Below are 12,804 nucleotides of genomic sequence, written 5' to 3'. Positions count from 1 at the left end.
TTGAAACATAGAAATCGAGGTAAAACATTTTTAACATGAATTACTGCTAGATTTGATTGTCGTATACAAACTTTAAACGTAACTTTGATGGAAACGATAACAAAAAAATCTTATTCCTCTCAACTGTTCCAAATATAAGAATTGTCATCATTATTATGTACATAAAAAGACAATACATATTAAAGTTAAGACTAGTCATGGCAGGGGAGGGAGTTGAAAAACTTGGAAGGCTCGTTAAAGAGGTAACATTAAATACAATCCAAATCAAAGGATGAAAATAAAAACATCAATGAAAAGAAAGCGAAAAGTTGCGAAAAGTAAAAGAGTATCGAGCCTCTTTAAAATGTAACCATCAGGCTCATCATATTAGAATAAGATTGTAAAGACAAAGAAAACTGAGTATTTCTTGTTTTCAATAGAAAAATCCATCAAATTTATTAGTGCTTTTCCAAATCAGTATAACATGTGATTGACATTATTCATGGCAAGGGTCGTGATACGGTGTGATTATTTTGTATACTCTTTTGCTAATCTATCTACAGATAATATTTAAAGAAATATATCTCTTTTTCAAAACAAATCATAGCGTAACTGCTTCAAATGTTTTAATTCTACACTATAGCAGTAGACTCATACCCTTGGGAGCTACCTACTTACATGTACAAAGGCTGTAATTTTGCAATACTTAAATCTGATTAATTAATTAGCTGAAATACGAATGTAGGAAAATGTAAGTATATACAAGTATATTATGTTTCAGTATATATTATATAAGAAAATATGAGCTTGGAAAGGAAATAGAATGCAGCTTGCCTATCATCTATTTCTTCAAATAGTTGCAAAAAATCAGGTGAAATCATCACATGTGAAAAGTGACTGCAAATATACATACTAAATGTCAAATCTCTCTAGATACATTGATAATTTAATCCACACCAACAACAGACCGACCAAAAGTTACATCTTATCTCGAATGGCCAAAATTTGGTCGGTTTTGGAGTCGGTCTATAGACGTAGTGGTATGACTGACGTATCATATCTAACGTTTCTTGAGCCACATAATCAAGATACCCTTGGAGTGAACAGAACATGCAGAATATACTATGACCATTACGGTTACACTTTTAAGATTTTTCTTAAATGCAAACTAATCTTCCCTATTCCATTCATGGCTGAAGAGAGATATTGCAATGGACTACTTCTTTAAATTAATGACAAGCAATAACAACTACTTTCCTCAAAACCTGCGATTAAAAAGACATCCTTGAGAAATGATGAAAAGCACTTCTACAAAAGCGTCTTATTTTCAGGTAATAGGACTACTGATACTGAAGAAAAGTGAAAGAAGAAACTGGCCATTACTGATACATGAAAGAAGGTTAGAATATATAGCACGTTCTAAGGCACAACACTAATGGCCTAAACCTATTTGGAAAAATCTTTGGTAAAACTGGAATGTTTATGTAAATATGTATAACTCCTTTTTAACGTCTCCTATCTATTGATATTTTGTTTTCTTCTGATAATCAAGGCAATACTGATGCATTAACAAAACAATCGAACTTATAAAATTAATGATACATATCAAAATAACTATAACAAACATTGCATTTTATAAGTCATACGTGGCAAACCTGAATTATAAACGATTTCATTTATTAAATATACAAAACGTTCTGTTTTTTTCTTTGAAAATACACTGAAAGTGTTCGTAATATTTTCCGAATCATACCCGAGTACCTGATGAACTTTGGTAGATAATCTTCGAGTGAAATTGAATACCATTTTTTAAATTTAGATTTCTTCCCTTGGGCTTTTGCGAGCCAGACACTCATTTCGAGAGTGACTACATAGTCATCGTGGGCACTCATTTTTACACCATTGTTAATGCCAATCGTCTGTACAAAGCCGAACGAACTCACGATAACGCAAGTTCCAGAATGCATTTTCAAGATTCAAAGTTACAAACTTCCCCAAGTTGTGACATTACTTCAATCAGAATTATTTCTTCACGATTTTCGACTAGTTTTGCATTAGTTCTTGTTCTTGTTATGATTTGATAATTACGAGTGCGCACTGTTCAAAACAAAAACAGGATGAGAGCTTCGGTGAATACATTTGCTGCCTAGACGTCACTTATCCGGTATGTATTATTTATAATCGTTGCACGCGAGGCGACATACCTCCGCAAGAAAAAAAAATCAACCCTTACGCTCGTGATTCAACGAAGTGTGTGAAAAGTTTCTTTTTTAAAAATAAATCTTGAATTTTGACACTCTCAAATAGCGCAAGATTGCGTCAGTCTTTGACGCACTCCTACGTCAGGAAAATGATGCCTCGTGTGCAACGGTCATCGGACATTTCTTTCACAGAGAAATAATTTGACTATAAAAACATTTGAATATCTATTACAGTGTCCTTAGCAAGTTAAGTGCACCCAGTTGCTCAAAAGGAGAGTACGTGTATCTTCGTTGGAAAAGGGGGGTCTTCATAATAAAAACTATAAATAGGGTGTTTCGCTCGATGGCTGGGGTGTTTTCGATGGCACGTCTGCAGTATAGACATGCTCGAGATTGCCGGTGTCATCCTCCATTCCCCAGTTGACCTCCGCTCCCTTGGTGGAAATCTTAGGCCTGTTTCGTGGTCGAAGCGTGGTACGATGAGGGAATGGAAGAGGAAAGGGGAAGATAAAATGTTGTGGGAGTTGCAGAGAAAGGCGATGGAAAATGAAGCAAAAGTGCAGTTGCTACTAATTGAATAAATACGAATTCTTCAAATTGGAAATACAAGTCGACATCAAGTTTATTAAATATGTAATATTTACGTTAAAACGTGTCACTTAAATAATAGATATTCTTATTATACCGGAGAAATTTCACTAACCTATACAAAACTACCGTTTTCAAACTGTTTTCATTTGCTTCATTTAGTGATATTTTCAAAAGTGTTAAATTCTTCCAAATGCACTTTCATTGCACTACATCTATGTATTTAACTCTTTAAAACGTTTGAGATTCCCTGGGTAAAGTTAATTATTGTCGTGATCTTAGGGACATATTGAGTTCTCCTTCACCAAATCAATTGGCTTCATTAAGCTCAGGAGGTGTATAAAGCCTGTTTGGAAATTTGGCCGTTTACAAATCCATCTTAAATTGCAAGCCTCCAAACATATCAATAACGGAGGACTTTCAATGTCCCCGAAAATGGGGTACAACCTGACGTTAATACTGAGTAAAATAAAAAGAAAATGGACTCACTCTTGTTTGTCGGTATTGAACGTGCCCGATTGCCAATATCGCATGAACACGAAGATGCCGACGACGAGGAGTACGATAAAGATAATGGAAAAGACCACACTGAGGGCGATGACGACGGCGTTATTGTCGCCGGAGATGAGATCGTTGTCTGGGTCAGCGGCAGGGCAGAGAAAGGGGGACAGAGAAAGGCTAGAATCAACCGGGTGGTGTTATCAAACTGAGCATGGTGGGGTTGGTTGATGATTGGGATAAGTTGAAAGTGAGGTTATTTCAAACGATTCGACCGCCTAGTTTTTCAACCGAGTTTATTGTATTTTGATTTAACTGTGAGTTATGTTACAAGTCCCAAGAAAATATTTTCCCTTTTCTGTATGATTTAAATCCCTTTTTCCGTCCCCCTCTACTTTCCTGTTTGAATAGTCCCCTCAAACTTAAATGACACTTTCTACTGATCAGATTTTTGTTTTCTAGATGAAGACGTTTTGATGTGTCATACTTTAGCATAAAGGCAAATTAAGTTTTGTATTCTCTTTTATCATTGATAAATGTGTATAACTGGATGGTTCTTTCTTTCTCTGTCCCTTACTTTTCCTTTCTCAATCTATATTTCTCTAAATGTTCCACTCTCGGATCTGTTACACTGTTGTACACACAACGTACCATCACGCACACCGGTAAACACCTAAACACACAAACACACTCACGCACATCATTCTTCGAAATCGATTCTGTGTTAATGTACTTATGTAAATGATGCACGATCATACGAAATAGATAGCTGTAAATATGCAAACGAATCCAGCAGCTTAAAAGCATCGACCCAATGTCTTGGAGTTCAAGTCTGTTAATATTTTCCCTTCAAATGGACTGGTTTACAGATGATTATTCCGCGCTGAATGCTCGTCACGGGTACGACCACACAAAGGGTGTAAGCGCGACATGGGGAGGGGGGGGGGGATAATACTCACCGGTGCAAGTCGGGGCGCCGTTGCTCCATACCGCGTTTTGGCATAACGATTCACTTCCGCCGCTCATGGTAAACCCTTCCTGGCATTCAAATGTCGCTGTTAGGCCATCTTCGCTGAGAGAGATCGAGCCATTGGATGGTGTGTCCAGGAAGCCGCATGAAGATTCTGCAAATAAAAGCGAACAAGTATTTGTAAATGTTGTATCTTCCATGACACAGGGGTGACAGGATGACGTATTCCCTCAATTTATACAGAAACCTCATTTAATGCCTTGTTCTATCAGTATCATACATATACGAGTAACTACGTACTAACATCATTATTACCACCTTTTTCTAAAGCAGTCACTCAATGTTTAATATGTAAAATCTGAATCCTTTGTTTGCAGGAATTATATACTTACGTCACTGAAGATAGTTAACGAAAAGATAATCCTTATAGCTCATAACAAACAACATGATACGCCGTACAGACAAGTGGATGCCACGATTTTCCCATGACAAGCAACACAGACTGTCCTCAAAATCTAAAAATCATGTCATTGTTTCAATCGTCTCATTACCTTAAGTTCGTCAATCAATTTATGCGGCATTAAAGGGACGAAAAGTTTGCGCAACCACCTGGCACAAAGTAGTACTGACTTGATGTACAGTGCCACCTTACATTAATCATCAAAAACTACAATACACTGACGCACTCCTGCGTTAGTAAATGGCGTAGCGCGCAACTGGGTTTGGCCGGTTCTAGCCGGAGTTCTAGCTTGTAAGATGATAACACAGACTTCGGGAAAACAACTCAAGTGCAATCGCAAAACCCTTTTGCATTGCCTACCTCCGCTACGGATGATGGAATATTTATGCCAATGCAATGCTCCCAAATTTCGAGAGCGATGATCGAAGCTACTGAAATTACCTAATGTTGCTTCGGTTGTTTGGTTGGTTAGTTTTACCTGACTGCTAAGAAAGGATACGAATGCTTGTGGATAAGCAACCAGTGGGATAACGGCTATAAATCCTTTCCAAAGGGACTTGGTAATGAGGATTAATGCTTTATCAAAGGACATCGAATTGGTCTCGAACCCGGGTCCTCCCGCTTACGAGACCACTGCTCCACCACTGAAAAATCTCGCCTTCTTTCTGCCAGTATTTGTCATCATCATACGCTAATCACTCTTACCAATGCATGCGTTATCGCCTGTTGATCCGGTCCACATCAAGCTTCCCTCCTCTGCGCTGTACGCACATCGCTTGTAGGATGACCCGACCATAATCAAACCCTCGTCACAGGTGAATGAGACCTCGGCGTCCTCGAAGTATCTATTCGCATCTGAAGAGTACGTCTTCGTACCATTATAGGGTGTAATTTGATTTGGACATGCGTCGACTGGGGAAAAAGCAAACGTAATCAATAGAAATGCAACAAAAAATAAGATATAAAATAGGTTTTTCATCTTTATATTTTCTACAAGAAAGGCCAGAGTTGTGGAATTATGTTTAGAACGTTTCGAAGTTTTTTTTCGGGTCTGACGAGTTTGTCTGAGTGACGTTGTAGGGGGGGGGGGGGGGGAATCGAATATAGACAACTGTGGGAGAGGAAAAAAGATCGCCATTCATTGAAATGCCAAAATAAAATGGTTGTACTTGGTATAAATGACACTTCATTTCATAAATTTCGATTTCCTACACAGTCTTTTACAGGACTACAAGCGTCTTAAATTTGGGATTTGTTCATTACTTGCCTTTATTATAAAGGTCCGCATTAATTCTCAGTGCATCACCAACACTTTCCATCATTTCTCTCTCAACTCATTTGTTCTAATATTTTCAGAGCTGCGGTTGGAGGCTTCGAAAGCCCCCAGCGTGCCCATGGCAAGCTCTTGGTAATCGTTGGACACCTCGTATTTAGAGAGACACGGTGCGATTTCAAATTTATCTCCCATTACTTATAAGGTAAGATTTGATGTCTTTGTGCAGTTGCACTACATTTCCTTGCATATTTCAAAAGACATCCACTCACTTTTCCTAATATTTTCAGAGCTGCTCTCGAAGGCTTCGAAGGCACCCAGCGTAGCCATGGCAAGGTCTGTGTCATCGTTAGACACCTCGTAGTCGAACAGACACTGGCTGACCTCGTTACAGGCTGGGTAAAGTGTCGGGAGGTTGACGTTCATAAGGGGTACGAAGGTCGAGTTGTGGTAATCGACGTGGGTGCGGCCAGACACATAACGGAAAAGGCTGTATTCAGTTTCGATCTCCCCTGGAAGGTTGAAGAACAAAGTGGTAGATCCCCATCATATACATGTCTGGACCTTACTGGTCACGGATCTAGGTGGACAACAGTGTTCACTTAGATCCTTTACCAGACAAGTCCTCCACCCTATTTCACAATTAAAGATAAACTTGAGTACTGGTAAAAAAAAGAAAATGAATTCTCGCAGAATGTAACGAAACTTACACTGAATGTTCAAGATTACAAATAAATGTCATGTGCCAAACAATTTTGAAAGAAAATATATACTGGCTGAGTAATGAGCATAGAAAGATAAGGACATCAGGGTAGTACTAGCCCCGACACCATGTGTGTTGTCCCATATACATCTTTCTGTGTAAGTGATTGTTACTTTACCAAGACTCTGTCAAATTTATGATGATTTTGATGACTCCAGAACCTTGCATTACACACCATTACTTACATGCTATATGATCAACTTCTCTGATCCATTCCACACCTTTTCTTTCATAATGCAATCGCATTGCCAGAACTCAAGTTTATCTTTAATGACATATACCCAAGCTTTAATAATCTGATGATTCAAAGTTCCTTGTAATCAGAGAGTATGTATACATAAAGGTTCAATTCTGTTGTACAATTTATGACGAGGATGGAGGATGAAACCACGAAACGTGTCCCATTCATTCAAGTGTTATATTTTTTTCATTGTTTTTAGTATAAACACTGTTAACAATCAACCCTGTTTAATCCAAAAACTTTGTCAAATATTGAAAAATGTTGTTACACAATCTTTACATTCGAGGATTTCACACCGTAAAAGGAAAAGAAATTTCAGCCTTTTAAACGTTGTCTCTCTCTCTCTTTCTCTTTCTCTCTCTCTCTCTCTCTCTCTTATATCGTTTTAATGGTCTAGCTTTTCATGTCTAAAGGGGTCTACATATATCCATTGGTATATTACTGACAATATCAATACATTTATGTCAGGGTTTCCATCAAAATCGTGATCAATAAATTACACCATTGTTCGATTGAATGCAATCTAATAAATCTTACATGTTTGACCGAACTGGAATATCTCTTCATCGGTCGGGTCATCAAGAGGGTTGTTATTGTTTCTACTCATCAGGTCGTTGCTAGGGTCACCATCCATGTTGCCTAGCAACCCAGACAGATGATCGCTCTACGAAAGAAAAATATTTGTTACGAATTAATAAAGAGTTACCACATGAAGTCAAATGCATACTTTGAGAAAGTCTGTTGTATGTTTATTTAAAGTCAGTCCTCGAAGGAATTTGCTGAATTCTTTTTGGACAAGTGCTAAGTGACGTATTAATTTTGACCAAATGAGTGCTCGCTACCTCGAGATCTGTTTTAGGAGAACTACCTTCTGTACTATCACCCATGACATTTGCCCTTAAGATTCAGAATTATTGTTTAATATTTCTCATATTTTAACATTTGCGATGATTTTTTTTTCACAAAGTAAATGATACAAATAAACGTGGATTTTGTTAGACAAAACAAAACAGAAAGTGAGTACCTCATATCAATTGTTCAAATGCAAAAGACTGAACTACAAAGAAAGGTGAAATATGAAAGGGCCTAGCTATAAAGAAAGCTATGCTTGTAAGTTACAGATACTTACTTCAATTACCCCCTTGTTAGTTGCTTTGGGATGGTTTCAGTTGGACAATTTCAAGGGGGTATTTTTCCGGGAATAGTTGTCAGGGGATAAACTATTCTGTACTTGACCAAGAGGTAGTCGTCTAGAGATACTTGACCTAAGGGACACATTTTGCTAGAGTTGCTAGAGTATTCGAGGGTTGGATTCTGATAGAGTAAGTTTTTCAGGTAGTTCAAGTTTTCCAATTATTTAAGACTTTCCGATCCTTTTTTTTCTTCGGTTTAGCCAGATCACTATTATTACCGCTCTTCATGCGGGCCCTGCAATTATTATTACCCAGGAACCCTTTTATACCAGGTGGATAGTGGCAAACGTGATCAATATCTTGCCAAAAGACATTAGTGCCGGGCAGGGGTTCGAACCTTGAACCCTTGGATTAATAGTCAAGTGACTAAACCATTGTACCCCCGACAACCCCATAGTTGTTCTGACACGACTGAGACCATTATTATGCTTACATTTAACGTTGACGGAAGGATCGGTCGTACAGCAAGCATTCCATAGCCATAGGTTACGTGAACACCAATGCTGGTTTCTTTAAACATGACGACCACACCGTGGATTTCGACTTCGTTCTCAAAGCTCGTGACACCCACGGCACATCCTGAAAAATATGAATAATAATAATATTATGGTTATTTATATGGCGCCAGTATCCGCCAGGTTCTGACGCTCATGGCGCTTTTACACATGAAGAAAACAAATGATTGATCATTTATCTTTTACTTTTGACGATTTTTTTGAAATAGGAAAATTATTTCCTTAGGAAGTCAGAAGTATCTTCCAATGGGTACCTGTGATTTGTTTAAATAGGCCTATCATGTATAAATAAGATAAAATGTGGCGTTAACTTGATAAACTTAGATTGAGCTTTATGGAGACAAAAGAGAAAGCTTTTGAGGGTATTCCAGATCTAGGCCTTCTATCAGTAATGCTTCCCCACAAATCTTTCATAATGCCTGCATGAAGAAGACTCGATCATCAAAGTTCTAGAAAGGTTCTCGATCTCCTCCTCACCTTGTAAATCGGTGAAGGTCTGCTGTGAGAAGTACACCGATTGCCATTCGTCGTTTTCATCCATGCTCCTCCTGTAGACGTCCATTCCGCTGGTTGCGCTCGCCTCAACGAAGATACTGTCCGAGCCGCTGTCCTTCATTGCTACCGACGACAGCTGTGTAACGTCCACCTGTTGACCTGGTGATTTGATTTGAAATGAAAAGAAAATATTAATTTATGCGGATGTGATTGGAATGATTTGATTGTAGTATTGGTTTAGTTTGACTTGATATTGAGGATTAATATCATGCCTTACCAAAGGGCATGATAGCATCGACTGGGTTTCGAACCCGGAACCTCCCTGTAAAGAGACCACTGTTCTACCACTGAGCCATCGCACTTTCTGTGATGTGACTGAGATGTATTGGTGAACTGATGGCCTAGCCTTTTGTCTATAGGGCTTTGAATAAGAAAGAAGCAATTGTTTCTGCGTAGTTTTTATAAATCAAGGAAATTATTATATGATTCCACTGATCATGTTAATGCCGAAAGTAGCCCAAAAAATAAATGGTGTTCATGGAAAGCTGGTGATGTTGAAAATAAAGACACTAAATTTAATCTATTTGTATTACTACTGATGTGTCTACCCTGAAGAAAAAAGCATCATATTAATATCATTCCATTTGCATTAATACACTATCCTCTTACCATTACTATCCATAGTCTTTATCTGCCTTGCTTGAAGCTCAAAGTCAGAAGCACCGGTCTCAGTCCCACTTGTAGCGTAACGGAGAAGGGTGAACTCGCCTAAACCATTGAATGTATAGTTGTACCTATCCATCGTGATGAAGTGGGGATCTCCAAACGATAATGCTTTAAAAGAAAGGAAACAATTTAACACTTTGATTGCCCTCTCTGCACGGTCGCTCGTTTGACACACGTGCACATTTTCACAAAATGATAGGAACCAATTGACGGAAGAATTACTTTGTGCAACACAATGGCTTTGCATAATTACCCATTTCCGGTTTAATTGGCTCCATGAATCATGTTAACTCCTGCAAAGGGTAATCTTGCACTGGAAGGAGTTTTAAAACCACCTTTTGCCTTTGGTATATATATTAACACTGTCCCTTTGATTGTTTCAATATTTTTGGCGGCGGCCGTAGTTAAAACGCTTTCTTTGTTTTCAGTTATATACAACAGGAATGAATTTTCATTTCCCTGCAGTCATATCTCAGATGCCATGTTGTTTCTCTATATCACGCCGAGATATCTTACAGCATACACATCGAATTTGATTCCAATCATGCGTGATTGGAAAACATGAAAGTAAAAAATGTGTTGGGACACACGGTGGCCTAAAGGCATTATGTTCCCGTTATGTCAGCAAGCATGAAAGCCTACGGAGGTTATAGTTTCCAATGGCTGTGGCTTTGGACCAACCGCTTGTTGGGAGGGCATGTGAGAATGCATGTGGACAGACGGAAAAAAGTCGTAAACTTGACAAGATGGCTGTAGTTCAGAAGGCAGACGATGTCGGGCTCACAGGCCTTCGGAAAGGTAGTTGTGATGGTCCGCGAGACCGACAACCGACGTGACGACCTTATTGATCTTCCAAAGCTTTTCTGAGATGTAAGTGACACAAACTGTTGGTCCTGTAGGCTGTCAATCTTAGTAGCCATTGGTCTTGCGGATTTTCGGTTTACTAGGATGTCTTACAAGCTATTCTAAAGGCCCTGCTGGAAAGTGAGTCTCGGATGAAAGCATCCTTTTTAACCGTGAATAATTTTTTAAAATTAAACTCAAATTCAACCCCTCCCGTTAAGAGAGAGTCACCTACCATTGTTCGGGGGTTCGTAAGCGGCGCAATCGGTGGTAGGTCTCAATGTGATGTAGTCAAAGCATTCCTTGTCCTCGGCCCAATCACAACAAAAGTGTTTGGCGATGACGTCATTAGACCAATGGGACAGTTCTGGGATTAGGTTCCTCGCCATGTAGGGACTGGAACCGCGAATATGGGACCGACCGGCCATACCGGCATACCTGGTATCCCCGGTGTTCATCAGGAGACGGTTGGCATCGTAGCAGCATTTGGTTCCAGACATAGTGTTAGGGCTAAGACCAGAGCACAATAGTAATAATTATAATAATAATAATAATAATAATAATAATAATAATAACACAATAATAAGAATAACAGTAATAAAAAAAATGATAATGATAATATAATAATAATACTTAAACGATAATGATAACAATAATATTCATACTAATAATAATGACGATAATAATAAGACGACCAGGGTACTTAACATGAGTAAGCAAAGGAAAAAGTAGAAAAGGGACGAAAGCAAAGAAAAGAAAGACAAACGAAAGGAAGGCATAGTGATCGAAAGGAAAGAAAAGAAAAGTGAAGGTAAGGAATGCAAAGGAAATAGAAGAAGAAAAGCAAAGGAATTGTAAACAAAGGAAAAGGGAGAAAATGAAGTAATGAAGAGTGAAAAAAGTAAAGCATCGGGAATTCGGGATAAAAAGCTTAAAGTAGATGACAGGCAAGCAAAGGAGTGTTTCACAAAGACTAAGATCGAATTTTGACTTAACTATGACAGGCCGTTCATGCCACTACTTGCTCTCACCATTGGTCTCTCAATTATGGTCTTTAGATAATAATTTTGCCTACAATAATGAACTATCAACACAAAAAAAGAAGAAAATTCTGTTGATTTGTGAACACGATTGGTACGTCCCTTGAGAAACCAATGTCATTAAATGGTGAGAGAAAATAGTGGCATGAATAGCCTGCCATAGTTAAGTCCAGCTGAACATTGATCTTAGTTTTTGTGAAACATTCCCCATGGTTTATTAACCTTGCATAAGCGCTGAGGAGGCAGTGTATGGCTCCTTCGTTCTCGGCGCAAGTGTCTACTCCGCCTTCTGGGTAGCATGATGGATCAGTGATGAAGTTCCCGACGTCCTGCTCAGCCTGGTCAAGGGTGCACGGGCAAGCCGGTAGGTTCTGAGGGGGAAGGATAAAGCAAGATGGTCATAAGGATTGGGGTAAGTTAAAGATAACAAAGGACAGAAAATACATCCATTACGAGGTAACGAAGCAGAAATTATATATAGGCCTACATAATTTATACAAAATAAAACTAATAAATGTTTGTGAAAAAACGAATGTAAAAGTAAATGTTTTAAGTGGTATTGTCAATCCTGTTGTCGATTACTAAAGAATGCAAAAGGCATAGCAACCATAAAGATGAAAAATATATACACAAAATCAGAAATGAAAAATCATCTTGACGTATTTTGAAAATGTTTTTTTAAGAAGAAATCCTTATCATGCCTATTGGGGTCATTGCTCCAATAATATTCTTCCAAACTGGCATTAAGAAAATGAAAAAAATTCCGATTTGTTGTCGTTCATTCCCAAGACTTCTTAGAAAAGGGCCCATCTCCCCCCAGCCATTCCCGCCTTATACGTCCATATTTCTTATAGATCAAGTCAAATTTTAAATAGGGCACTACATATGAAAGGAACATATAAGAAAGTAAAAGCTGATACGGTTCATACGACCGACATCCCATTAGGCCGACAACCCAAGATACCGACATATCTAAGTGATAAATTGTAATACGAAGGCCGACGCGACGCACATGTGAG

General features: G+C 38.4%; 1 protein-coding gene across 8 annotated transcripts in view; it reads right to left on the bottom strand.

Moving 5' to 3' along the window:
* Positions 1-12,804, bottom strand: part of LOC580458 (sushi domain-containing protein 2) — a 44,228-nt gene that overhangs the window by 15,025 nt on the left and 16,399 nt on the right. For 7 of the 8 annotated variants that reach the window (XM_030977979.1, XM_030977977.1, XM_030977982.1 and 4 more), the window contains exons 10-18: positions 12,008-12,156; positions 10,981-11,255; positions 9,846-10,010; positions 9,159-9,335; positions 8,600-8,745; positions 7,511-7,637; positions 6,242-6,481; positions 5,402-5,608; positions 4,226-4,390 (exon numbers count right to left, since the gene is read on the bottom strand). In XM_030977979.1, the coding sequence (XP_030833839.1) occupies positions 4,226-4,390; positions 5,402-5,608; positions 6,242-6,481; positions 7,511-7,637; positions 8,600-8,745; positions 9,159-9,335; positions 9,846-10,010; positions 10,981-11,255; positions 12,008-12,156 (1,651 nt within the window). Of the gene's footprint in view, positions 1-399; positions 2,634-3,257; positions 3,406-4,225; positions 4,391-5,401; positions 5,609-6,241; positions 6,482-7,510; positions 7,638-8,599; positions 8,746-9,158; positions 9,336-9,845; positions 10,011-10,980; positions 11,256-12,007; positions 12,157-12,804 lie in introns of those variants that run through there. The other variant, XM_030977985.1, reaches the window with a different exon arrangement.

The sequence above is a fragment of the Strongylocentrotus purpuratus genome, unplaced genomic scaffold, assembly GCF_000002235.5.
Source record: "Strongylocentrotus purpuratus isolate Spur 01 unplaced genomic scaffold, Spur_5.0 spur5_scaffold_1, whole genome shotgun sequence".
NCBI classification, from domain to species: domain Eukaryota; kingdom Metazoa; phylum Echinodermata; class Echinoidea; order Camarodonta; family Strongylocentrotidae; genus Strongylocentrotus; species Strongylocentrotus purpuratus.
This window is presented reverse-complemented; position numbering and strand designations above follow the sequence as displayed.